The 23343-nt window shown below is 45.7% G+C and overlaps 1 protein-coding gene across 2 annotated transcripts in view; it reads right to left on the bottom strand.

Moving 5' to 3' along the window:
- ASXL1 (ASXL transcriptional regulator 1) overlaps positions 1–22339 on the bottom strand; it is a 32081-nt gene extending 9742 nt beyond the window's left edge. The window contains exons 1-9 of one of the 2 annotated variants that reach the window (XM_075900825.2): positions 21953–22339; positions 10914–10996; positions 7410–7518; positions 4536–4656; positions 4363–4460; positions 3841–3934; positions 3383–3535; positions 1318–1481; positions 1107–1203 (exon numbers count right to left, since the gene is read on the bottom strand). In XM_075900825.2, coding sequence (XP_075756940.1) covers positions 1107–1203; positions 1318–1481; positions 3383–3535; positions 3841–3934; positions 4363–4460; positions 4536–4656; positions 7410–7518; positions 10914–10996; positions 21953–22012 — 979 coding nt within the window. In that variant the 5' untranslated portion in view covers positions 22013–22339. Of the gene's footprint in view, positions 1–1106; positions 1204–1317; positions 1482–3382; positions 3536–3840; positions 3935–4362; positions 4461–4535; positions 4657–7409; positions 7519–9790; positions 10882–10913; positions 10997–21952 lie in introns of those variants that run through there. The other variant, XM_075900826.2, reaches the window with a different exon arrangement.
- Positions 22340–23343: the final 1004 nt, after the last annotated feature.

Raw genomic sequence — 23343 nt, 5'->3', positions numbered from 1 at the left:
TTACAGATTAACATGGCTATCCCTCTAATACTTATCACAGAAACTGGGGAGCATACTACACAATTGGTGTCCAATTTGCTGCAGAGTACACGGGGAGTTGGATTAGGATATGATATGCATTCTCCCCTCCTACAGGACATTTTACTGTAACCATTCGTGATGGGAAGATTGGGGGGGGGGGGGGAGAGAAGGAGGAAGGGAGAAAAGATTAAGTGCTCATATACCATAGAAATGAATATAGTAGAGGTGCATAGCTCTCAAACGGAGTCACAAACAGGCCCAGGGATGTTCAGATTAGGGATGTAAAATAACGTTTAAAAAAAATCAACCAGTTAAATGCAATGTTTAACTGAATAACCGAGATCCCATAGGTGGGGTGCTACTCCAGCCAGGCCGGGCGCACCACACTCTGCTCTGGCTGGCCTACGTCACCAGTTAACTCAGTAAGCATGCCAGTAAGGGTGATGCTTATTGGGTAACCAGTGAACCCTTTGCATTCCTAGTCCTGATCACCTCCCGCTCTTTATGACTAGATAGAACAGAAAAAAATGTTTGGCCTCTTTTCCCTAACATGAGCCAGCTAAAGTTGGGTTATTTTTTTTTTTTTCCAATGCACAATAACTGAAACCCAACTTAATATACAGTAAGTCCCCGGGTTACGTCAATCCGACATAAGTCGGACCCCTAGTTACAAACGGGGGGGGCGCGCAGCTAGTGCGGGGTGCCTCCCCCACTGTCGCCGCCTCCGGCAGCGCAGGGGCGCTTCCCCCCAGCAGACCAGGGAGACACGGAGCAGCTTTTCTCGCCGCAGCTTTTCTCTTTACACTGCCGCCAATAAAAGGCAACATGATCATACACACTAGATCAGGTCTGAGAGTCATATTCCACTCAGAGGCAGTGTTTGAGAAAACACAAATCTAGCTGGCACTTAGATTTGAAGGCCTTTGGGCACCTAGGAAATGCGTAAGGTAAATCTTTTAAAAAAAGGGCACTTTTATCCAAACAGACTCCAAAGCTGGTACAGAATCAAAAACTCGACAGTTTATTTTTCTTCTAAGGTGCACGGCAGGCTTCATCCCATTATTCAGCACAGGAAATCTACCTACCATCAGCCAGTCGTTCTCTCCAGCTCTGAGCTGCATGGGTGAAGAACTCATTATTCAGAGCACTGCCACTGAGACGCATCAGCCCATCTGCCCCAGCCTATGGAGAACAAAAGTATAATAGTTGGAAAACCACAAGCAACAGCTCTTTGGGAACAGGAACGATACAACATAACATGCAATAAGATGCGCAGTGATTGTTATTTGCCTGTACCTGTCTGTCAACTTCTGGCAGGAGGAAAAGGAGCTGCTGCTGGAAGTGTGGGGGGAGTACATTGAAGGTTCTGGAGTTTATCAGTGCTCGGAGATTTGTGTTGACAAGAATGGAACCAGGTGTCTCAAAATCTATATCCTCACCTCTGTTGCGCTTCATTTGCCCTGTAGTTTCCAGAAAACCAAATAAATCAAAACTACACAGACACAACATTTCATAAAGGAATGTGCTGGTGCAAATGAGCAAGTTACAAAGAACCGGCTGTGGCACTCCAGTACAAAGGAAGGATCTCAAACATCTTTAAACAAATAAGTCATATTCTACTACATAACTAAATAGCATATTTACCTGAGAAAGGAGATGGCTAGTGTTCTGATATAAGAGTGCCCTTCTTAGATAAGTTACGGTGTTTGAAATCAAGTTAACTGCTTTTCAAAGCACCACACCCCTGTGGCTTCAGAAACCAGTTCCCTGAATATCTGAATCACGGCAAACACACACAATCCTCTTGTCTGTTTCAGATCCATCCTATCTAGGGTTCCTGCAGTCAGACAGCTTTTGGACTAATATACAGGGGCCTAGTGACTCCACCTTGCACCTACTGTGCTCATGGGGCCAGTATGTAGGGATAACATACCAATGTATTAAAAATGTGATTCCCCCAAATGGAAGTGACTCCCCATAATTTGTTCCCCACAACTTAAAGTGTTTAGATTTATTATTAATTCTTCTTCTTATTCTTATTCTTATTTGTTAAGATTGTTAAATGTTTAGATTTATTATTATTATTGCCCCTTTAGAATATAATGTATTAGGTCATGTAACTTAGAACTGTTAAGAATATAATCCCAGAATAAGATTTTCCCCCACTCTCTTCCCCCCACTCTGTAATTAATTGCCCTGTTGAATGAATGAGGTGTGAATGAGTAAGACTTGGGAGCCAAGCACCTCCAGACAGCTACACGAGTTGAAGAGGGGGTGGAAGCCAGACCCAAGGTGTCAAGTGGGCTGAAGAAAGGAGAGCAGACATACTGACTGCCTTGGGGATTAGAAGCAGGCACCTTCTCTGGAAAACACCCTCTCTGCAGCACAAAGGGACCAAGGGACACAGACCCAGAGTTTGAATCTGGGATATATATTTGCATATGAGAGGGATGCTATAAAAGTGAGGTGTCTTGCAGAGGACCCCGGGTTTCGTCTTGTCACCATCGGAGCATCGATCTGGATCGGCAGAAGCCCGGCTCCACCCCTCCCCCATCTAACTCACCTGGCCAGTGCAGTTAAGGGGAGCAATTTGTTGGTAACAACAGCAAGACAGAGTGTGCTTGTGTGTGTGTGTGTGTGTTGTGTGTGTGTGTGTGAGTGCATGAGTGACTTATATATATATATATATATATCATATGCATATGATAACTGTTAATTATTCTATGTGTGATCAATAAATGTGGCGTGTTGCCTTATCCCCTTGAAAAAGATCCCGAGTACTTCTTTTAAGTACAACAAGTGGCATTTAAGAGACAATGCTTCTCTACTCCTGTATCTCTGCGATACAGTTAAAGGATGGGACTAATGAGTTTCCAAAAGGATCACTCTCCAGCTCACCTGGCTAGACCTTTTATAGAGGGGAGGGATTTGGATGCATCATGTCACTGACTTGAATGTGCCTTATGAATTATCACATGGATAAAAAAGTGCCACATAGTGGAACACATACAAGATGATTGATAAAAACTAAGCTTCAATCACGACAGTTTTTATAAAAAAATTTGTTCACAAAGACTTGGAAAGTACCTCTCTAAAATTCCACCTTGCATAAGCATGCTCTCACACCGCCAAAGCCCTGAATGCTACATTTCAGATTAAGCAAATAACTTTTAAGAGGTCCCTGCTTCCTCACTGAGGGTGAGGAGACAGGTGTGTGATGCTGAAGAGCTCTGCCATTGGCAGACAGGCTGAGAAGAATAAGTCTTAGGATTTTCCATAAGAGAGAGAGAGACTTCAACGCATCCAACCTTTGCTTCAGTTTTTATAGCCCATTCTTACAACCATAGTCAGAAGCACGTACCAGCTGCTGGCTTCCGGATACCTCTCAGCAGCTGTGGAGGATCCCTGCTGATTTCTGCCCTAGTGCGCATGGTGGCACTACACAGGGCCAAAGAGGAGCTGCTGCTGCTGGAAGTGCTGCTGCTCTCTCCATCTGCATGCCTTCCTGTGAAACCTAAAGGCAAGGCCACTTGTCACAGATTCGTGGATGAGTAGCAGAAGCTCCATTGAGGGAGATAAACAAAATGAGACCATTTCTCCATCCCCGGCAGGTCTGATTGGGGGACTGATTATATTACATACAATGTTTATCCAATACAGCAGCACTACACAAATTAATTTGAATCACTTGTACGTGTAGTGAGCACTAAATACAGTTTTCCCCTGTCCTGGCCTAGGAAAAGCTTACACAGGACCAATGCTGAAGGGCCATAACAGGCTATTGGCTGAAAACACACAAGGTACAACAAACATGCTCACCTGAGGCTGACTCCATGTGTGCCCCATTTACTTTCAGTGGAGTCAGGACAACGCGAGGCAACATCACACCAGTCTTTTTCTTTTGTTTGCTTGTCTGTGTCCCAGAGAAAAACCAGGCACAATCTATTTAGAGTGCTAAAGTACACGTAGGATACTTTCTAAACTGCACTTCCTCTTACAAGAACTCAGACAGATAGCTCAACCTGGCCACAAATGAGCTACCAGCCAAGTGTTCAAATGTTCCTCGCTCATTAAGCATATCTTTAACGGCACAGAATCCCTTCACCACCTCCACAATACCCACTCACCCTGGAATCAAGGCCTTGTGTAACAGTTCTCATTTTGCTGCAGCTTTCACTCATTACCACTTCATAAGCTGGCTCTGTAATTCTGCCTCTACCTGGGAAGACACTGATGTGCCTCTAAACCCTTTCACTCCCACCCAGTTTCATGTGGCACTGTGATCTCTCAATAAATACGCATGGCTTTGCCCCTTCCCATTAACCCCACACGCACCCCTACCTGTGAGGCTGTTCTACAGCTCTCCCTGGAAGCAGAGAGACTCTTACTCTGAGATTCAGTGGAACAGGAGGCGTTAGAAGAGGTTTCATCAAGAGACACTGGAAGAAAAGAGCAGGTGATCAGACCCCGAAGAAGATGCCTGTGGTCTCATATTAATACTATTTGACACTTACCATCATTATCGCCACTCACAGTGCTGGCTTCATTGGACCCACAGCTTTCTGCATCTACTGCATCATCCAGCTCCTCTCCCTCTGGCACAGACAGGTTCCGAGACCACTGCAAGGCATCCTTCTAAAAAGGCCACGCAGAACAGAAGTGATTAGAATCCTTCCCTCTGGAGCTTTAGGAGCTAGATCGGGGCAGGGAACCTTTTTCTGGTCAAGGACCACTGAGCCACAGAAGTCAATCAGGAGCCACACACAAGCAAAAAAAGTCAAACAAAAAAACCAAAGTGAGAAGCAAAAAACCCAACACCTGTCACTCATGCTTATCTTGGTGCACACCGTGTTCCAGCTCCAGCAAGGGGATGCCAAAACTGGGGGCTTTTGGCTCGTGACATGGAGACTTGACGCAGGCTGGATCCAATTAAGCCAGAGGCTGGATCTGGCCCATAGGCTGTAGATCCCCCTCCCTGAGCTAGGTTTACAGGAACACACATACTAATGGCTACAGTTACACTTCCTCAGAAAGAAACTCTAGCATATAACATGCCCAAATTATGACTTGATGTCAAAGGAACATTTTTTAATCCAATCTCTAATCCTACGTTCACAATAACTGTGACCCATCAAAACAGTCAAGCAACATTAACCTGAAGTATTCATAATCATGTAAGTGCCCCATTTATTTTAGTAGTACAGAAGTGATGCACTGTAATGTGTGTGTGGCATGTACACAAGAAGTATGGAGTGATGAGGGCTGTAGGAGATAATGCCTGACCTGTAAAGAGAAAGAAACTCATGCAATAAGATCACATTTCGTATGGACATTAAGGTTCAAAATTAAATACGCAAAACAGCAGTGTGCGTACGCGCACACGTGAGCAGTGGGAGGAAGAACAGCTCCTCCGTCTGTGCATTAACTGGCAATTTTTATTGTCTGCAGTCACTCCTGCACTTGCCTTTACCTAACTGTGGCCTTCTGTTCCACCACCTTCTGGCAGTATCCCTTGGCTTTATTCTGATCTCAGACTGCCAACACAGACAGCAGCAGTGAAGATTCTGCAGCTTTCACTTTATTTTTTCACCTCAATACTTGAATCCCTTGGGACTTCCCATTCAAGCTCCTAACAGAACAGGAGTTAGCAAAGTTGGTTTTAATTAAATTAACCCTCATGCTCTCTTTTCAAATAGTAGAAATGAATTCTTAGAATGCTCAGTTGACCCTTCTCGGATCTGTAATTCAAACATACCCGAGAAAAATGAAACAGTTTGTTCATATCTGTCCATGCACAGTGACTGTGGGTTTTTTAATATTCAGAAATATTATTCATTCTTGGGATGAGAAGCTTGGCCACTTTTTATTCCTAGAGATAAAGAGCCAACAATATTAACTAGCTACAGAGATGTCACATTTGTGATATTCATTTTTACTGGTTATGCCAATGACAAATAAAAGTAATTTGGAATTCAGTCTATGTTCCAACACAGAACGACACATTAACATAAGGCATCTTTAGGAAGAAGAAAGAGGTTCAGAGGTGCATTCAAAGAGGTGGGGTGGAAAAGGAGGCATGTAGGTGCAGATGCATATTTTTCTATATTTCAAATTAAAGGAACTGTCAACTTGTGCAAAAAAATGTATTTCAGGTAAAGCATTTTTAAACAGCGTGCCTTGACTTTTTACAAAAATTCCTTTAAAAAAATGTATATTTTTCCCCCCTCAGTTGATGTTTGTAAGAGTCTTTTCAGCGCAAAGAAACTGAACAGCCTATATGAGGAGGAGAATGAACTATGCACAGACTGTTGTCAGAGTAAAAAAAAAAATGAAACACACGTTTCATTTACTTTTAACGACTGTCTGTACAAACTTTCAGTGAATGTTGTTATCTATAAGCAGACTGCAGCCCTTTGATATTGGTATAAATAACTCAACTGTGAATAGCAACAGATACACATTGGTTTTGTTCAGATAACTCAGAGTTCAGATAATGGAGAGGGCGGGAGCCATTCAGTAGTATGGTGGCCTCCCCCACAGCCAGGGATTCATTCTTCTCACCTTCCTTGCACTCCTGGCCAGGGTGGAGGAAGGGGAAACCTGCTTCTCCCCACTTACTTCCTTCACTGTGTGGCTGCAGAGGGGTCTCTGTACTGTCATACAACCAGTGAAACCTTGATCCCTGCAGGTGCAAAGTGCAGGACAAAGCACACATCCTCAGCCAGGATGACCGCAAATCTTCCTTGTACCTGTGGCAGCGCAGGGAGGCCTCTGCACCTCTGCTATCATGGCCCTGTTCACTTATTTCCAAAACAGTGGGGCAACAGAGGCCTTACTACACTGCTGCAGAAACCATTCAGTAGCAGGATGGCCTCCCCCATAGCTAGGGGTCTGTCCTCCTCCTCCTTGCAGTCTTGATCAGGAATGTGCTGTTATACAAAACTCCGCCTTATCCAAATCCCTTTCCTGTCTTACAGCATGAAACACACGGGGGACAAGAAAGAGGTTCAGATAACAGGATTTTGGATGGTTGGGAATACACTGGAAACATACAGCTTTCATTATTTTGATGATGCTCCATCCTTTAAAATTGCATGAACTAAACAGTAACATTCCATGTACTGAAAGAAGAGAGTTTATCTTGCTTGTGTAATTTAAGAACTACAAAAGTTAAAAACCACAGAAATGTATTATATATGGCTGATAGGCACAAGAACCACTGTGTACAGAATTCTGGATCCCAGAGACTCTGTTTCGCTTGACGTTGCCAAGGGCAATATGCTGAACTCATACTGTGATCACCCGTGATGGTTTAGCAACAGCAGCAATAGGTAACAAGTTAAACTCACTCTTTGTCCCCAGCCTGAAGACAGCAATTCACAATTTACCTTGAGCGTGAAAAGGCTAATACGTCCAGGCAATTTGTAAAAGAGTCCATCACCTCCCCTTGAATTGGAATGTAGCATGGCATTGAGGCAGGCCAGGGGGGAAGTGCCGCTGAAACCAGAGAGAAAAAAGGGAGACGAGGATTAGATTAGCTAAATGCCAATTTTTAGATAATACACAAAACCTTATAATTTGTTTAAATCAAAGGCAGGTAACAAAAGGGATGGTGAGGAGATGGAAAGCAGCATGTTACACTAGCGTTCAAGCCATTCTAGGTCATTTTTAGAAGGCTATCAACTTGAGATATTTCTCTTTCTCTCTGAATTCTTCATAGCTGGACTCATGGTACTAAGGAAGCCTTGCTTTATAGCTGGAGAACTACACAAAACCCTACCAATAAAATGTTTACCAACTCGGGTATTTCCAAAATAGTTTCGTGCAACATACATGACACAAAGAGACTACACGGTACAGGCAGTCCCCGGGTTACGTACAAGATAGGGACTGTAGGTTTGTTCTTAAGTTGAATTTGTATGTAAGTCGGAACTGGTACATATTGTAGGGGTAACTCTAGCCAAACATTCCTCCAGAGCTCAGTTTTATTCTCCCACACCTCACTTCCCTCAGTCCTTTATTCTCAAGCTGAGGTGTCTGCTGAGAAAAGCGCGTCTCCCAGGTCTGCTGGGGGGGGGGGGGGGGGGCGCTAGCTTCGCGTTTCCCTGGTCTGCTGGGGGGAAGCAGCTAATGCGGGGTTGCCTCACCCCGTTTGTAAGTAGGGATCCGATGTAAGTCGGATCCATGTAACCCAGGGACTGCCTGTAGTATAGTGTAGCATAAAGGCTTCAACGATGTTCATTTGACACAGCCCACATAACTCAGTGGTTGTTTGCCATTTGTAAGTAAACCAGCCAACCTACACCATCAGATTTTCCACATAAATCACACGTGCACATGTAAAATGTTACCTCTGGAGCCCGAAAGGGACATTATTACAGCAATGTAAGAGTTCAGTATTATTAGAACAGAAACTGAAAACCGGTCTATGTGCAATGTTTCAATCTGAAAAGCTCAAACTATCGAGTCTCAACTTCTCAAACTGAAAACAGGATTTAGAACAACTTCACAGTTCATCTTGATTAAGATTGTTTGGCTGCTGGTTTGCTTTTTGGCATTTCTCTGCAAAGCCAAAGCCACAGTTACCATGTGTCATTTTTATACACCACAAAGAAATCCCAACCACATTCTCTTGTAAATTACACATCATTTCCCCCCTCTGCACTGAGCAGAATGCTGCAAATAAATTACAAGCAAGTTGTAGGGAAAGAAAAGATTAACTTCCCTAATTGAAACTGTAGATGAAAGAGACATCAAAACATTCAGTGGGGTTACAATTTAGCCATGAGACTGGACCAAACAACCCTACTCTCGCATAAACCACCAGAGACTACTATTTTGTATATCTCCAGAAAGGCAGCATTCCAACAACGAAATGTTTCCAAATCATGGTGGCATTGGTTCAGAACTGAACCTGGAAGATGGTGTCCCTTTAGTCATCATGCTACTTCCTTTAGGAAGAAGGTTTTCTTTGAAGTCCCCCATGTAAATATTGATGAAGTTCAATGCTATTTAGCTAGACAAGATCACAGCCTTGATGGTTATTTTGTATTTTAACACTAGATCTATAAACAATACTTGCTCCTCTCAATTATATAGTAAAGTAAGCCAGCCATCTTTCCCTGAAGTAGAAAATTAACAATTGGGTAAAAGGAAGCAGATATACCTGGAGGGACAGATCAATCCCTAGAAAAAATACTAAGCTCTGAGGGATTTAACTTCAACATGCAGACAAATTTGGTTTTAGATACCTATTTTGACAAGTTACCAGTCAAAGCTTGGAAGACAAGAAAATCTGCTTTAGTGAAAAGACACCTTGTTACTGCCATTAGCAGAGGATAGCTTAATGCCCATAAAGCCTCAAACAGCACAGCTACCTCTCTAGGTACAAGGACCGATGAAAGAAAGTAGGTCAGTGCAGAGTGAATATCTGATTAGAAGAGAAGGAATATGGAGCTTTTCACTATAAGCCTATCCTCATTCCACTCTCCATACACCATGCTGTGAAACCATCACCCAAGTCCATTCCCATTCTAAACCTAATTGCTAGGAATCCTTAGTATCAAGTGGGTGTTCTAGCAGCTCTGCTATCAAGGGAGTAAAGCATGCTGAACAGCCCCTCTCTGAACAATGGTAACTCCTACGCATTATACCTCTGTCTGTGAATTATGAAGCTATTCACTACTCAAACCATCACAATTGTTTCCTAATTTCAGGGATAGTGAGATGAGAAAAAAGTTCTCCTTCAGTCCCAAGGAGATTCATTTACCTTCTATGGTTAGACAGCAGTTCAACAGTGGTGCAGGCGAGATGGTGAAAGACAGTTCATAAAACCAAAAAGAAAAACAGAGCATAGTTAGAACAGCACAGAGTTAAGTTCCCACATGTGAGTAAATTAATGCTGAACTATCACAGATAGCTTCATTTATTATGTGCAGTCAAACTTGGAAACTTTCATCTTGTAACACAAGTTAAGGAGTTCTCAGCATGATGGCTAGCAAAAATCTACTTCCTCTGACCTCCAAGGTATTTGATTCTCCTTTCTCCAAGATTCAACAGAAGCAGATGGAAATTCCAGAACATGAATTTAAACCAACCACCTGGGGTTCCATCCACCTGTAGTTTCTTACATTATGTAGTGATGTATACTCGGGGTGTTAAAATGTGTTTATTCTGGTAAACATGTAACCCCTGAACATTTCTGCAGTTACATGTCTACATGTGGGGAAAGGAGGCTCTGTGGGAACCGGTACATGCAGGGAGCGAGCTTAAAAGCTGACTCCCTATGAAGACCGGCTCCCCGCCTGCCCCTCATGCTGCTCTCCACGTTTACGCTTTCACATCCCTAATGTATACATCAGGGGCCACAAAAATACAGCAGCATTAACACTGTGGAGTGATAGAATATGTAGAAAGTGCACTATACTACATACATAAGGGAAGCTTCTTCCTTGATCCCAGGAAAAGGAGTAATCTGCTTTACAGGTGATGCTTAAAAGAGGACTGAGTTTGACTCATTACACAAACACAAGCCAACACTGGCAGACCAGTGGCAGTTATTTATTGTAGAACACAAACACAAACACACACAGGAGAAGCATTTATATTGGAGACAAGCCAGTGGTTGGCATTTAGAATATTTTACAAGAGTCCTACAATTCCACTGAAAGGCAGAGATGGTCACTCAGTGTTTACAAGAAACTGGAAATCCTCCAGTAGCAACTGTTAAAGAAAAAAAGCTAGGGTATTCTTACCCCCCAAATTATTGAGAAAGAGAGAAGAAAGGTGGATTAGAGAAAGGAGGAAGAACTCCTTTAAGTAATCCAGTGCTTTTTAAGCACCCTCCCCCACACTCCACACACTGTATTATAGACAAGAAGATCAATACTAACCTCATTTCCTTTAGTCCCTCAGCTTCTATGACCTGCAGAATCTGTTTCGGGGTCATAGGAGCATCAGAGTAGTTTTCCAGAACCTGAAGAGATATAAATATCAAAGCTTCATGCTACATTTTCTCTTCACGTGCATTGAGTTGTTTCCTGAGTTGGGATTCAAAGAAAAGAATCTATCTGCTAGAACTTAATATATCCAAGAAAACCTGCTACAAAATTCAGGTTAATCCAAGGGCATGCTACGGTATTGATGCATGATCTCTGGACTTTTTCTAGGGCTACCAACAGCTTGCCTGTTTTTCTCATCAGGTCTCTAGGTGTGCAATTGTGCATGCATTTGGAGAAGGGGAGAGCTGGTGCAATTAAAGACACTGATCCTGCACCATTAAAGTTAATGGACACTTTCCGGCTATGTTCATAAACATCAGATGAAGCCTTTACTGCATGCAACTTTCAAAAAGATGTTAAGAGTCAAAGGTTTCCACTGAAATAGATATTAACATAGTAGATATAGACTGTTTACTCTTTGGGGCAGAGACTTTCTCTTCATGCTTACCTGTGAAGCATCTAACACGTTGTTGGAGTTACAAATAATAATTCCATTACATAAAATGAATAGTACACTCTCAGAGGGAACACTATATTCAGTTCTAATCATCCCATCTCAAAAAGAATACAGAAGAAATGGAGGGATTCAGAGACTAGTAACAAGAATGGTTACAAAATTTAGCATGAAGAGATTTAACAAGATTGGAATTGTTTGCCTTAGAAAGATGAGAAAGGGGAGGTGAGAAACATAAAATAATGAATGGTCTAGAGAAGGTAGATCAGGAGTTTCTCTTCATCTGTCTTTACAATACAAGAACAAAGGGACATGTATATAAGATGAAAGATGACAAATTGAAAGTGACAAAATATTTATTCACATAATGCTGAATTAGCCTGTAGAACTCTCTGCCACACAATATCATGGAAGCCAAGAGTTGAGCAGGATATAAAAAAAAGATTGGGTATTTATACTGATAACAATAACCAGATTTGTAATAGTAAATATTTAAAAAAACAAGGTTTCAGAAGAGGTTATCCCCTAGCATTTCAGTGCAGAAGCCAAGCTTTAATTATTCGGATTTAAGAAGAAACTTTCCCCACAGACATGTACTCCATAACTGCCTACTCTGAGGGACTTCTTCCATCGTCCTCTGAAGCAGTTTATACTGGGCACTGTCAGAGACAAAATACTGGCCTACATAGAACACTAGTCCAATCCAGTACAGCAGGGGTGGGGTACCTTTTTTTGGGTTGGGGGGGTGCTGACCCACAGAAAAATCAGTCGGATACTGCACACAAGTGAGAAGCAAAAAACAAAAGAACAAAAGCAAAGGCCATAAACCACCCTCTCTGACATGGTCCCCAACAGAGAAGGAGAAAGACACTCCCCACGTTCCCCTCACACACTTGGGGGCTAGATTAGTAGATTTTGTGAAACCCAGCCATGTGAGGAGATGGCAGGGGAGCACCAGTGTGGGGATCCCCAATGCTGGGGGGGAGCCGAGAGCCCCAGGGGCCGGATCCAGGGAAACCGGGGGCTGCATGTGGCCCCCAGGCTGTAGGTTTCCCACACCTGCAAGTGCAGCAGCTCTAATGTAAAAATACACTACACTATATGGCCTAAGGTACCTAAGTGAAGAGACAATTGACATTCTGTCTTTGATAGTCTGCTGGTAATCTACTATGTATTTGAGAAAGTTTGTGTATCTGAATGTTTGTTCAGTAACTCCTCCTAAATGGAAGCTTCTACATGTTTTGTTAGTCTATAAAGTACTACCAGACCATTTGTTGTTTTTAAGTGTATTCTCCTAAATGGTAATAGCTAGGCTACCACATTTGGTATGCAGCTTCCTCTTATGAGAGCTTAAAGCAAGATAAGGGTTTGGATGTGCCTGGAATGGGACTGCTTCTCAGAAAGCCATGCAAAAGAGACAGAATCACCAGGCAAGTAAAAGAGGTTGGCTGGGGGCACACCTCCACCCTGTCTGGGACTGCTCTTGCCCTGTGTAGGGCCATTGTTGGCTGTTCCCCTTCGCCAGGGAATGAAGGGAAAGTGTACAGTTCGCTATATTCCTCACTCTGGCTGAGAAGTGCAGGGGGCAGATGAACCTGGAACTTCCCCAGTCGGGATAATGCATCCCCCTCCTGCAGCTGTGCCTACTAGCCCTGCAGCAGCCATGGAGAGGCGTTTGTCACCTGGCCCCAAGCTGCTGCAGTGAGAGAGGGCTGTGGTAGTCCCCGGGACTGCCTGCATACTGAACCCCTCATCCTCAGCCCCACCTCGGAGCAATGATTCATATGAAGCATATACATTTAAAAAAAATGTTTTTGAGTTAAGGGCCTGTGGAATGCCAGGGTAAATCTAGTAATTTAATAAATTTCCCTAATATAATGGCCACAGTGACATGCAATACTGATTTTGGCAGAGACAATACTTTTTACAAGTTGGCAACATGACTGTGTCTTTCAATTCAACTAGTACAAGTGAGCAAAGAAAATGAATGCCCTTTTTATGTTAGCAACATCTAGAACTGAGTCACTGCAGCATCATGTCAGGGACCAGTGACTACAGTCTCCTTATGAAAGAGTAGCAGGACTTTCTGAAAGAAAACAGTGTGTGTCACCATAGCGATGTTAAATTGTGTTTAATCAGCTAATCGAGTACTCGATGGAATTTTCATCAACTACTTAAGTAGTCAAGAAGGGGGGGAGGGGACTGCAGAGCCGCAGCAGGGTTAACTCCTGGCCCAGGAGCAAACCCTGCTGCGGCTCTGTCTTTTAAATGCAGTAAGAGGCAGCAAGTAGGGAGGGGGAGGGGGGAGAACTAGTCAAGTGGAGACTCAACTACCAGACTAGCCTCTTACATCCCTATGTCAATATCTCTATCACCCCCACTTCCCAGCCTCCAAAAAGAAAGAAAAAGCCCAATATGAATGACATACTCCAGTGTTGTAACGCAATTAAAAGTCTACATACTTGTCTCTAGAAAAGCAAAACCAAATCATATCTACTATATGACATTCAAATATCCAAAAATAAAACACAAAGCACTATAGCATTAGCTTGGCAAGGGACTGGAAGTTTGGAATTGTGAAACTCACAGTTAAACACAATGAAAGTGCCAAGGAAATCTCAAAAAAGAGATCCAAAACTTAAAAACAGCCATGTTTGGTCAGACCAATGGTCCATCTATAGCCCAAGTATCCCGTCTTCCTAAAGTGGTCAGTGTCAGAAACTTCAGAGGGAAAATAAGGCAATTTCCAAGTGATCCATCCCTGGTCATCCAGTCTCAGCTTGTGGCAGTCACAGGTTTTAGGGCACCAGGAAGCAGGTGGTATCCCTGACCACCTTGGCTAACAGCCACTGATGGACCTATCTTCAAATAATTTATCTAATTCTTTTTTTGAACTGAGTTATTCTTTTAACCTAATCAAATTCCCTAGCAACCAGTTCCACAGATTGAATGTGTGCTGTGTGAAGTACTTCATTCTGTTTGCAAACCTGTTGCCTATTAATTGTATTGGGTAACCCTAAGTTGTGTGTTATCTGAAGGGGCTAACAACACTTCATACTCACTTTCTCCACAGTATTCCTCACTTTGCAGACCTCTAGCATGTCCCTCCTTAGTTGTCTCTTCTCTAAGCTCAACAGTGCCAGTCTTTTTAATTTCTCTTTGTATGGAAGCGGTTTCATACTAAACAGTTTAGTTGCCTTTCTCTGCATCTTTTCCAATTCTAAGACATCATTTTTGAGATGGGACAGCCAGAACTGCTAGCTGTATGATAAGCTACGTTTAAATGGAATAAACCATTTTTATTCTGAGGCAATACAGCTCTACTCCAGTCTCCTGCACTGATCAAGTTTTCTTTAGGGTACAGTAATTCAGTGCCATTTTCAGACACTGTCATCCTTTATCACCCAAATGAAATGGGCATCTGCTGTGGAGAACATATCACTCAATACTTAAATGTGAGAGTTACAAAATGAAACATTCATGTTTCTGAAATCAAGAAAAACCTTCACAACCCATAACACGCCTGAAATGCACTGAACTCAATGACAATCAAATAAAACAGAGCCCACAATGGAGAATGAATGAATATTTACTGTCAGAAATAAGAAGTCCTGGCCAGAAGAACAGTTCTGAGCCCCCAACTGTTTCAGATGTGACACCACTTTTAAGTGTCAGAGCTAGGGTGACCAGATGTACCGTTTATAAAGGGACAGTCCCATATTTAAACTCCTGCAGGTTCCCTACTTTCTTTTTTTGTAAATGGTCCATTTGTCCCATATTTTCTGTGTCGCCCATCACATCAGCACAGGTGGGTTCTACTGGCCGGATCCTTGCTCGCCAGCCACCCACTAGTGGTGAGTGCGCGGGGGGGGGGGCGTGGCTGACGATAGGGACGGGGGGGAATGCAAGGCTGTTGGCCGGGCAAAACTGCAGCATTGGACCAGCCACTCCCTGTGCTGTCCATGAGGGCAGTCCCTGCCGTGTGCTGGCTCGTGGCAGCCAGCACTGGTGACCTGCTCGGTCTGACTGGTGAGTGCAGACAGGCAACAGCGGATGGCCGGTGACACGTCTCCTCTGCTGCCCACCCTTTGGCCTGCTCCACACTGCCACTCTCGCTGTCTTCTCCCTGCTGAGCCTGTTCAATTCCCCCGCCGCGCCCCCCTCCCGCACAGAGACCCAGCCCCTGGTCCGATCCCTCAGCTCCCCACCAGCCTGGCTGGCAGGCTCCTTCCTCCCCCCACTGCCTCTGGCTGAACAGGCCCCCAGGGAAAGCCCAAGGCCCTACAGCTCTGAGCTCAGCCCAGGGGGAGCCAAGCCCCGCATGTGCCAAAGCCCCCACAGCACTGGCCTGGGGAAGCTTCTCCGCCCCTCAGCTGAGCTCTGCAGCCGCAGGGAGGAAGCTATTTCCAGCCTGTCGGTGCCCCAACCCTGCAGACCCCCAGCAGCCTCCCGGGCTAGGGCTCAGTATCCCCTTCATCCACTGGCCTCACCAGGGACCCACCAGGGGCTGCTCTGGCCCCCAGGTACCCTCTCTGCTGAGCCGCCTCTCTGGCCAGGTTTGCTGAAGTCCCTGCGGAGAGATTCTCTGAGCCCTGGAGCACAATGTAGCCTTAGGGCTCAACCCCTTCCTGCCAATACGTTAGCCATGGGACAGGAGGTGGCTGGGTTATGTCAGTGACCAGCAGCAGCCTGGAAGTCTTAGCTGCCTTTCCAGGCTGCAGGAGGGAAGGGACAAGCTGCTTCCAGCCATAGGGGAGCGAGAGAAGAGAGAGGGAGGGAAGAGATGACTTCTCCAATATATGGACCAAATCATTCTTACCTCCCACCTCCACCCTCCTGCAGCTGGAAACAGCTCCCTTCCCTCCTACACAGGGCCAAAAGGCTGCTGCTGGCCACACTCTTCTGAGGGGATTCACACCAATCTGCGGAGGGAGGCCTCTGACCCTCGTATCCCCCAAATGATCCCTCGATAAGACACAGTGCCAGGTACCAGGAGAGGCAGGTCCATGCCGGGGGCCCAGCCAGGCCTAGCGGGGGAAGTGCATTGGGTAGAGAAAGTTGGTCAGTTGTCCCATCCCCACAGGAAAGAGGCGTATGGGAGCACGTGCATCACTTCTCCCCAGGCAAACCTTAAAGAGAAGGTAAACACAAAGACTCCGGCGACACCGAATTTCTTTTTAATGGGGTCTCAGTCAACATGATGTTAATTTGAATGTTTGTACAGCATAGCTCTGATTGACTGTCATTGAAAATGAGTAATATTAAAACTTAATATTACCTTGCTTAAAAATACGTAATATTACCAGGTGTCCCGTATTCAGCATAGGGAAATACAGTCATCCTAATCAGAGCTGGAAGACAAAGCATCAACAAGATTCTCTCTCATTCCTTCAACTAGTCTAAAAGGCTGCATGCGATGAAGCAACACCTCCTCTCACTGATTATGGTAGGACATCATGGCTCCATTAATGCAACCTATTAATGCAGCTTTGAGAACTGGCCAGAAGGAATGTCTTGGGATAAGACAATACTTCCCCTAAACACTGAATGTGTTTGTAATATTTCCATTTCCTGCCTGCCCAAAGACCTAACTGGTCTTTATGCTAGTCTTCCAATTACCCTTGTTACTAGACTTGCAATATCGTCCTCAGAACACTTGTTCAGTATTCTTGCAGCTCTATGTACTCCACTGAATCTCAAAATATTTTTTTAAATAGAACACACAAAGCATTTATCACCACAACAGGAAGCTCCAAAAAGTACTTTTACTTCCCATCCATGGAGCATCTAATGGAATAAAAAAAATGTAACAGATACTAACAAAGAGTCAAATTAACAGCACTTTGACTGGGAGTGTGGTAAAGCCTAGTATTAAACAAACATCTATTTTAATGGATTTAAGATCAGCTTGAAAAGAGCCCCGTAACCCAGAAGTGCTAGGAAAGGCTTGGTCTCCCTAAGTGGATAATCCGGTATGAGGCTGAGCCAATGACAAACCAGAAATAGAACAAAGATGAAGCTGGGGTTTAGAGACCTCATACACTTAATGCACATAGGGAGAAGCTCCAACCAAGAGGCAGGTAACAAATGACATCTATGAAAAGATTCACTGATGAACCAAATGCCAGGGAGGATTAACTAGTGTGCTTACTGTGCCATTAAATGACTACAGATGAGCTGCAGACTTTATGCAGTACTTTTTGGACAGCCAATAAGCAGTGAACTACCACAGGATTCAGTGTATTGGTTGGCGAGGAAAATTATACAAGCAGATTTAGAGCTAGTTTACATTAGAAAGTAAGGTCAATCTAGTTATGTTACTCAAAGAGATGTAGTTAAGCCAACCTAAGTCCCAATGTAGACAGTGCTAAGTCAATGGAAGAATTTTTCCTTCAACCTTGCTACCCCCTCTCCAGAGAGGTGGATTTACTACAGCAATGGAAGAACCCCTTCCTTTGCTATTATAAGTGTCCACAGTACAGTGGCACAGCTGTAACATTTCTAGTGTGGACGTATCCTTAGTGTTTGCAGGGTAACCCAGGTGCCTTTATTCAAAGTATTCCATCCACAGGACTAGGATCCCCACAGGAGCTGCAGGTTGAAGCACTTCTGAGCATGAACCTGGCACTAATTTTTTCCAGCTGCAATTTTTAGCTTGAAGAGCAGAAGAGTGAAAGCCAGTTGAGCTCAAAAATAATACCACAAGTCTAGTCTGCATAGGTTACATAGTGAAATACGTCCTTACACATCATACAGTTAACCTGCGGAACTCATTGCAAGAGGATATTGCAAAGGTCAAAACTATAACCACGCGAAGAAAGAAAGACTTAGATAAGTTCATGGAGGATGGATTCAACAATACCTATTAGCCAAGGTGATCATGGATACAACCTCATGCCCCAAGTGTCTCTAAAACTCCAACTGCCAGAGGCTGAGACTGGACAACAGAGGATGAATCACACAAGTGTATGCTGTGTTCTGTTTATTCCTTCTGAAGCATATAGCATTGACCACTGTCAGAAGCTAGGATACAGGGCTAAATGGACCACTGTTCTAACCCAGTATGGCCATTCTCATATGTTCTCTTCGTTGGTCAGCCCTGGGAATCTCCTATTGGCTGTGTCTACATTGGCATCCTTTTCCGGAAAAGGGATGCTAATGAGACACTTTGGAATTGCAAATGCTGTGGGGGATTTAAATATCCCCGTGGCATTTGCATGAACATGCTGCCTCTTTTTTCCAGCTCGGGGCTTTGCCGGAGAAAAGCGCCAGTCTAGACGGGATCTTTCGGAAAATAAAGCCTTTTCCGGAAGATCCCTTATTCCTCTTAAAATCAGGAATAAGGGATCTTCCGGAAAAGGCTTTATTTTCCGAAAGATCCCATCTAGACTGGCGCTTTTCTCCGGCAAAGCCGCGAGCCGGAAAAAAGAGGCAGCCATGTTCATGCAAATGCTGAGGGGGATATTTAAATCCCCTGCGGCATTTGCAATTCCAATTTGTCTCATTAGCATCCCTTTTCCAGAAAAGGGTGCCAATGTAGACACAGCCATTGTGTTCAAGCAAGTCTTATTCAGAAAAAGTTAGAACTACTACTAGAATCCTCTGGATGCTAACCCAGATCAGATAGATCCAGCTCTCTTTAAATCTACATGGCCTGGTACATAACCTTGACATATAAAACCATAACAAAAAACTAAAATGCATGTATTTCTGTACATGCCAATATACTACACACACAGTATGCCCTTGTGCTAGTAAGTCAATGATCAAGTGCATCTGACCCAAACAGAGCTGAGAAGAAAAAAACCTAAATCATTAGTCTCCATATGATGATAGCAGGATTACTTTGCCTCCCCATGTCACTTGCATTCAGTTTTACAGAGTATTTTTTAAAAGTTTACCGTGAAGAAATTTTGGCTCCTACGGAGGGGGAGGGGGGAGGGGAACAGAGAACAGGTCTTCCAATTGACAATAAAAAGTAGATAGCCGCAACAATCGGCACTATAAAACACATTAAAAACTGAATGTCCCTGCAATGTGACCATTCTCCCAATCCAACAGAGTTGAAATGGAGAGTGTTATGAACAAGTTACAGGACTGGGTATTAAAGGCACCAACTGTTCAGACTGTAGATGAGGAGTTCAATCTCCATTTGGATCAACCAGCCCATATTCCTCCATCTTTTCCTCCTCTTTAAAAAAAATTAGCTTGATTGTAGTGTATTGGTGGGTTTATATTTTCCTATGTCGTACAGACTTTTTTCAAGTTTGTTTCCATTTCAGATTTTACAGTAGACATCTGGATTCCAGATTAAGATCTGACCTTAGTTCTTTTATAAAAGCCACATGATGATGGGCAGCAGGGCTCCAACAGGATAGTATTAATGGACATAACCAAAGTAAGTATTTATTTTAGAAATTTGCTGCTTGAATTATCACACACATACCAGATTTCTTATCAAGAACACGCTTATGACCAAATGAAAATGTTGCCCATGAAACAAACCACCCACTAATCAAGCCATATGGTAGATAGGAAACAGATTTATGTTTTCATGTATGTTTGAACACCCCGCCCCTTAAAATGCCTCACTTCCCCATACTAGCGGTGTCAAGGAGAAACTTGTTGCCCCCAAGGAAATTTCTGGCAGTAATGTTTTCTGGACCTCAAACTTGGAAATTCTCAGAAGGAATTTCTCAGAATTTCCAGCAAAATTTAAATAAATCTAAGAAGGGAAAACAGAAGAAGAAATATGACCTGATAAAACTGAGAATGGTTACCAAACTACTTAGCCATTGCTGACCTGTTAAGTAAATTTGACCCAAACAGAAAAAAGGCTAACAGTACCATTTTCTACAGGGAAGAAATCTCAGAACTTGTCGGTGCCAAGAGAGACTATTGACACCATTTGAGAAGATACTTTAAGACATATATGGAGAAACCTAAGCAATGTTTAAAAACTGTTGAAGATCTCCCCAGAAAAAAAATGTATCCAACCACTGTAAATGGGGTGTGTGCTCACACCTCTCAAAAGAGAATATTTTCCTCTTTTCATGGTTAAAGGAGAATCTCTCTCTAGAAGACCCAATCCCTCCTCTTGGTAATATGGGTGAAAGCATGTGAAAATATCTGTTTCTCACTCTCTCTGAGTGAAGCCCCCACACACCAGGTGATCTGAACGGGAGAAATATTTGACAGTAGCCCCTTCCCCCCATGTAATATGACCATCTCTCAAGATGATGTTGTAGGGGAAGTGTTTCTGGAAGCACTCCTCTTGTACTTTAGAATGTAGACCCTGCTGGCAGTACATAGGTTAGGACTAGAAGCCATTCCGTTTCCTATTCCCAATAACATACAGAGAAAATAGACTAGTAATTTATCTCTTTCCCTTGAGGGATGGAGACGGAAAAAGGAACAGGCAGAAGTGGTGGAAGCTGTGACTCATTGCCTAGTGGCTAGAACACTGCCTGGGGTCAGTTCCTAGCTCAGCTGCGGGCCTGGACAAGTCTTGGACAAGTCACTTTGCGTTTCTGTCACTTGGTTTTCCCATCTGTAAAATGGGGTAATGATACTAAGAATGCCTTTGTAAGGCACCTTACAAAGATTTACTAATGAAACTGCTATGTAAGACCTAGGTATTGCTAAATAACTTTTAGAGTTGTCTATGCTTCCAGGCTCGTGATGGGACCAGAAATAAGAATCTTGTCAGGAGTTTTTCAAATCTCCATTTGCAAATGTAACACATTGTCTGGGCCTGTCTTTATTTCACTTTTGTGAGAGGATTATTCTAGGAGGGGGTGGGTGAGATTCTGTGGCCTGCATTGTGCAGGGGGTCAGACTAGATGATCATAATGGTCCCTTCTGACTTTAAAGTCGATGAGTCTACCTTTCTACAAAGGAAATGACCTGCAATGATGTTGGGTGGTGGGCGGGGGGGAGTGTATGTTATTGCTCTCCAGAAACTGTCTTCTTTTTTCCCTCTCTCATATTGAGGCTACAGAGGTTGTGGTCTCTCTTCTTGTATAGGAGAAGCACTGTCCACAGATTGCTCCCCTCCCTGGCTACTGGCAGGAGGTGAGATTGGTGTGTCTGTAGGATCCTTGGGGCAGGGACCACCTCTTGACTGAATTGCACAGCCCCTGACACAACGGGGTCCTGCTGCAGGACGGGGCTGCCAGGCAGCCAAGGGGGCCTCAGCCCGCCCTCTGCCCCCAGGAGGGGGATCCCTCCCCCTGCGCCCCCCGAACTAGGAACAACCCTTGGGCTGCACTGGGGAGCCCCCCCCGGGCCAGGGCCCCTCCCTGCGAGGCACCCGCGGGGACGCTCACCCCGCCCCCAGGGAGGGGGAGGCCTCGGTCCCCTCCCCCCACTGCACGACGCCCCCCTCAGGGCCCCTCCAGTCACGGGGACAGGGCTCTGCCCGGCAACCGCGGGGCCTCCCCGCCCCCACTGCGGGGGCGATTCCCCCCCCCCTCACCAGGCGGGCGGCCTCAGCCCACGTGCGCTCCTTCTTCCTCCGCTGCTTCATCTCCTTCATCTTCCTCCTGCTGCGGGGCGGGGGCGCGGGCGCGGGCACGCGGGCGGGGGTTCGGAGGCGGGGGCGCGCGGGGCGGGTGCGGACCGTTAGCCGGGGGGCGGGGCTGGCGCGCGGCCGGCGGGCGGGGAGGGCGCGAGGCGAGGCGGCGAGGCGGGGGAGGGGGGAGCTCCCGGGCGCTATGGAATGCAGCAGCAGCAGCGGCGGCTCGGGCCCGACATAACAACGGGGTCAAAGGGCTCCGGGGTGGTGGTGGGGGAGGGACCTCCTCAACGGTGGCCTCGGCAGGACAATCCAACCCCCGCGCGCGGCTCCGGGGGGAGAGGGAGCTTTTCCGTTTGAAGGAAAACAAACCGCAGGGGCTGATGGGAGTTGTAGTCCCGCGGCCGCCCGGCGCGAGCAGCCAACGGGCCACCCCGGCCCAGGGACTACAGCTCCCAGCAAGCTCTCCCTCGCCAGGCGCTGGCGCCGCCAAGCATGCTGGGCCTGGCTCCTGTGCCTGGGGCGGCCATTGCCTCAGGCGCCGGACCCCAGCCCCTCCCCTGCCCCGGGGTGCCTAGGACACAGCGCAGGCCAAGTCCCGGCAGCGGGACGTTCACGCTCGTGTGAATCCCCCAGGGCCATTCACCCTCGTGTGAGCACCCCCCCACAGGGCCATTCACCCTCGTGTGAGCACCCCCCCCACAGGGCCATTCACACTCGTGTGAGCACCCAGCCCGCAGGGCCATTCACACTCGTGTGAGCACCCCCCCACAGGGCCATTCACACTCGTGTGAGCACACAGCCCCCAGGGCCATTCACACTCGTGTGAGCACCCCCCCCAGGGCCATTCACACTCGTGTGAGCACACAGCCCCCAGGGCCATTCACCCTCGTGTGAGCACCCCCCACAGGGCCATTCACCCTCGTGTGAGCACCCCCCCCACAGGGCCATTCACACTCGTGTGAGCACACAGCCCGCAGGGCCATTCTCCCTCGTGTGAGCACACAGCCCGCAGGGCCATTCACCCTCGTGTGAGCACACAGCCCGCAGGGCCATTCACACTCGTGTGAGCACCCCCCCACAGGGCCATTCACACTCGTGTGAGCACCCCCCACAGGGCCATTCACACTCGTGTGAGCACACAGCCCGCAGGGCCATTCTCCCTCGTGTGAGCACACAGCCCGCAGGGCCATTCACACTCGTGTGAGCAACCCCCCCCCAGGGCCATTCACACTCGTGTGAGCACACAGCCCGCAGGGCCATTCACCCTCGTGTGAGCGCACAGCCCGCAGGGCCATTCTCCCTCGTGTGAGCACACAGCCCGCAGGACCATTCACCCTCGTGTGAGCACC

This window comes from Pelodiscus sinensis, chromosome 17 (assembly GCF_052426305.1).
Source record: "Pelodiscus sinensis isolate ZL-2025 chromosome 17, ASM5242630v1, whole genome shotgun sequence".
NCBI classification, from domain to species: domain Eukaryota; kingdom Metazoa; phylum Chordata; order Testudines; family Trionychidae; genus Pelodiscus; species Pelodiscus sinensis.
The sequence above is the reverse complement of the archived record's forward strand: the minus strand, read 5'-3'. Positions and strand labels throughout refer to the sequence as shown.